This window comes from Chaetura pelagica, unplaced genomic scaffold (genome assembly GCF_000747805.2).
Source record: "Chaetura pelagica isolate M959 unplaced genomic scaffold, ChaPel_1.0 scaffold46, whole genome shotgun sequence".
NCBI lineage: Eukaryota > Metazoa > Chordata > Aves > Apodiformes > Apodidae > Chaetura > Chaetura pelagica.
The window spans coordinates 5,165,424-5,169,577 of NW_009954102.1; the positions used below are offsets into that span (position 1 = coordinate 5,165,424).

The 4,154-nt window shown below is 46.4% G+C and overlaps 1 protein-coding gene across 1 annotated transcript in view; it reads right to left on the reverse strand.

The window, feature by feature from the left end:
* Window positions 1-955: 955 nt before the first annotated feature.
* Window positions 956-4,154, reverse strand: part of SF3B6 (splicing factor 3b, subunit 6, 14kDa) — a 4,016-nt gene continuing 817 nt past the window's right edge. Inside the window, exons 2-4 of the mRNA XM_010002416.1 lie at window positions 3,991-4,109; window positions 1,503-1,641; window positions 956-1,045 (exon numbers count right to left, since the gene is read on the reverse strand). Of these exons, the coding sequence (XP_010000718.1) occupies window positions 956-1,045; window positions 1,503-1,641; window positions 3,991-4,109 (348 nt within the window). The remainder of the gene's footprint in view (window positions 1,046-1,502; window positions 1,642-3,990; window positions 4,110-4,154) is intronic.

The window sequence follows — 4,154 nt, forward strand, 5'->3', positions numbered from 1 at the left end:
CATGGAATATACTACAGTTCAAACACAGAGTAGAAAACAATCACACTAAAGGTATCTGAGGCTGAACCACCATCATCTACTGTCTGGTTTGGTTGGGTGTTCTCTACTTCCCATGGAAGGATGTGGAGCTCCCACCAAGCTCAGATGCAAACCTGGTGCATGTCATGAAGATCTCATCCCTCAGCCCCACAGCAACACACTATCAGAGCAGGATGATTTCACTGCAGCTTATCTGCTTCATCTCCATCACTGGGAACAAGATATTTTGACTGAATTCACCTAAAGCAGTTGGGACCATTTTAAAAGGCTGTTTATTTCCTATAGTTTGTAAAAGAAACTTTGTCACAAACACAATTTGGGCTTGCTTTGTTTCCAGGAATCGATCACATAATGGAGTCAGGCTCCTTCAAACATTCCCAGAGGGAGAAAGGCACAACAAACTGTGCACAATATATACAGGTGGGATGAACTATCAAAACATACTCTTTTTAAAAAAAGCAGAAAGATCCTTGTGGCAGGGAAACTAGTTGCCCCACTCCATTTTCAGAAAGTAGCAAGTGAAATTTACCTCCATGCAGGCAGCTCATGCAGAGCCCTTGGTGCTCTTTGGGTTCACATCCTTAACATCTGCCCTGGAGACAGGGCAGAACTTCAGGAGGTGTGAAACACTCAACCTGCTTGGTCCCATCTTGAAAGGTCCTGCTAGAAACAGGACTGTGGTTATACAGCACTTGCCAGGCCACCCTTACAACATGGAGAAGCCATGTCCACTTCAGTGGATTTAATCTTAAAGCCCAATTTTCTGATGTTTTGTATTTAATTCTACTGTGAAGATCTAGAGAGTCATATTACAGTTGATAAAATAAAATAAAAAAGAAAGTTATACTTCATTGAAAGTTCCTATGTTGAGTTCAAGAACTCAATGTCAGGGCTTGAAGTTTCCAAAATGATCAGTTTATTTTGGTGGGTCTGTATTAATTCCGTATTTTTCCTTGAGAAGCTTAAGCTGCTCCTCTTTCTTCTTTGTGTCCATCTTTTGGAATGCCTGTAATTAGGAAAATAAAAGATGTGAGAAGAAGAAAAAAAAAAGGGAAAAAATCTCATCTTACCACATTATTTGCCAGTAAACAACATGACCCCAGCATCAGAGCCAAACAGCACTGCTCAGCTCAGTGCCCTGGCACACCCAGCAACAGGCAGAGCACACAGACCTGGAGACTTTCCCCCTGCACACAAGGCCTCCCAAGCAGCTGTGCCCTCCTGAAGCCCCTGCTGCCTCTTCTCCAAAGTACACTCACCAAAAACATTTTTCACACCCTTAGCCCAAAGGTCCTTTCTTTCTGCAGGCAGATCACCAAGTAGAGATTAAATCCTGACAGTTTTCCCTCTACCCATTTGGATTGATTTCTTAAAAATACCCAAACAACTACCCTTACAAACTGAAGCTCTTTTTGGTGCCAGCTGTGTTCACAGGTAACCTCAACCCCCCGGGGGGCACATACCCTGTTTGCATTATAGTAGAGAACAACCAGGTATCTGTTGCACACGTTGAACCCCGACAGGTGATCACAAGCATTCTTGGCATCAAAGATGTCCTCGTAGACCACGTAGGCAGTTCCTCTTGTTTCAGGAGTGTTCCCACTGCAGGGCAAGATCAGTTTTCAAGTGAAACCAAGTGAACAGGAAACAGTTCCACTATAGTAGTAGTGGGTATAGTATAGTCCCAGCGACTGAGATTAGTCAAACTAAAGTAACTTTGCTAACAAAACAAGTTATCAATGGGGGTTTTTTTAGGTATTAAAACACATCCCTGCTTTCCACACCAATCTCCACTTATAGGTCAGAGTGAGAGGGAAATGTGGCACAGGCAGGTGCTGCATGATGCTCCCTAAGGGAAATGCACCTCTCCTCAACAATCAGAAACTGCTGCTGTCAGGAGCTGTCGTGTTTCTGGCAATACCTGAAGTTTTATTGCAGCAATTAGCTTGTTTTATTTAATATCAGAAGCCCTGGCTGTCAGTTAATGGCTGTCTGGATGTCTCCCTGGGCTGGAACACAGCTCTGGGCACATCACCAAGGCAATTTAAGAGATGGAAAACAGCCCTGCTGGGGCCAGAGCACTGCAGAGGCACAGCCACCACTGCAGGATCAGCCATTCCACCTCCTTCGCCTGAAGGGCAGGAGCAACGCCTGGACACCTCAGGCCAAGTGGCCTGGAGAGGTGGCAGAGCTGGCAGGTCCAGAGGATCCCAGCTGGGAGGCAGTTACAGCCAACCCCATCTTCACCAGAACTGCCTCTGAGGTCCTTGCTTCCAGGAAGAGAACTCCCAAGGACAAAGGGCACCCCACACACCCACACCAGGGTGTGTCCCAATGTGCAGAGGAGTGTGGGGTCAAAACTGCAGAAAGCCCAGAAGTCGGGACCAAGGGGGTTCCATCCCAGCCTGGCCCTGTGACACTGTTAGGATTTCCCTGGGGAACAGTGCAAGAAGAACAGCCAGCTGGGAGGCAGCTGGCAGCTCCTGGTGCTGTGTGAAACTGAGGGAAAACTCTGCTCATACATCTCAGTCCTTCAGGTCCCACTGCCACAATGCTCCAACCCACATGTTTTCAGACACCTGAAGTGTTGGTTCTCCTTTTGCTGGTTAACAAGCCCACCTCTTCAGCCAAGCAGTGAGTTTAAGCTGCCCCTTTAGCTGCTTCTCCAGTCACTCCTGTTACCCTTCTCTGCAGGAGAAGGTTCTCACCAGCTACACATTCCACCATCAGCAGCATAACCCCACCTCCTGGCTTGTTTACTGAAGGCAAATTCTCCACCTAAAATTCTCTTTATTCCCCACACTGAACAATTATTTGAGTCACTGTGGCTCTGAAGTGAGCCCTTTTGTTTGGGGTGGTCCAGTTCAGTCTGTTTAACTCTTTATTTATGCCCTGTGTAGTCAAAACTATTAATAAACATCTTGTGCATTAATTACCCCCCCCAGTCTCAGTGCAGGGGGAAATGCAGAGTGACAGGAATGACAAGGATACCCTCTGGTCTCATCCAACCAGCAGCCTAGTCAGGAACTCAAGAGATGCTGCAGGTTATTTTGCCAACATCCAGATAAAAGCAGTACCAAAAAAAACCCCCCACATGACATAAAAAATGCTTTTCCTTTCTATTTGTGCATCTCTTGAAATGTGACTTTTTAAGTATTAAACAGCAAGTTTTGTTTCCTCCCCTTCCCTTCCCTAAATATCTTCCAGAAAGGGGAAAAAAAACCAAGTGGCCATATTCCAACTCATCTTTACTAGGGTTCTCAAGAGCTCTTCCTGAATTCCAGCTTCAGCCAACTAGAAATCTTAGCAGATCATAACACTAACCAGCTGAAATCAGGGTTTAACCCACAGTGTTCAGACAAGGGTAACAAGCAACATCACAGCCCAGGTCTTCAATATTTAAAACAACACAGGAGAAGAGCCTCAGGGTTGCAGCAGACACGTATAAATAACCTCAGGGGTCTGGAAACCAGCCTGCAGTCAGACCAGCACCATTCACAGAGCAGGTGGCTCGGGGAGAAGCTGCCCCTGACACACAGGAAGTTGTTTCTGGTCGACAGGCTCAGCAGCACCAGCAACATCTCTGTCTTCCCATTAGTTAAGTACCTAACTCTCATTAAACACTGACTGTATTTAACTTCTGCCTCTCCTGTTTTTACCTTTAGTTTACAGGTTACCTGCATTTCAGATTTACTTAAGAGAGTAAATCTCTCATGTTTTTTACCAGCTCACCTGAGTTCACATAAAATTGAAACTTTCTCAACCCACCTACTGGCAATATTGCCCTCTAGGGAATTCACACGTAAGAGAACCACAATCACACTCGTCTTTGGCACACAGGGATCCTGCCAAAGTGCCTTTTTCTGCTAGGAAATCACCCGCTGCAGCAGTAATACTGTCAGAGAACAGGGAGCAAAGGCCGTAGGACCCAAAGAAAACGGCAAGACTTACACTCGGATCTGCCGGATGGGCCCGTACTTCCCAAAAATATCGTACATCTCCTCCGCGGTGATTTTATACGGCAGGTTCCTGATGTAGAGGATCCGATTGACCTCGGGCGGCAGCCGGATCTGGCGGGAGAAAACAACACGCGGCGCTCAGGCTTCAGGCCCCCC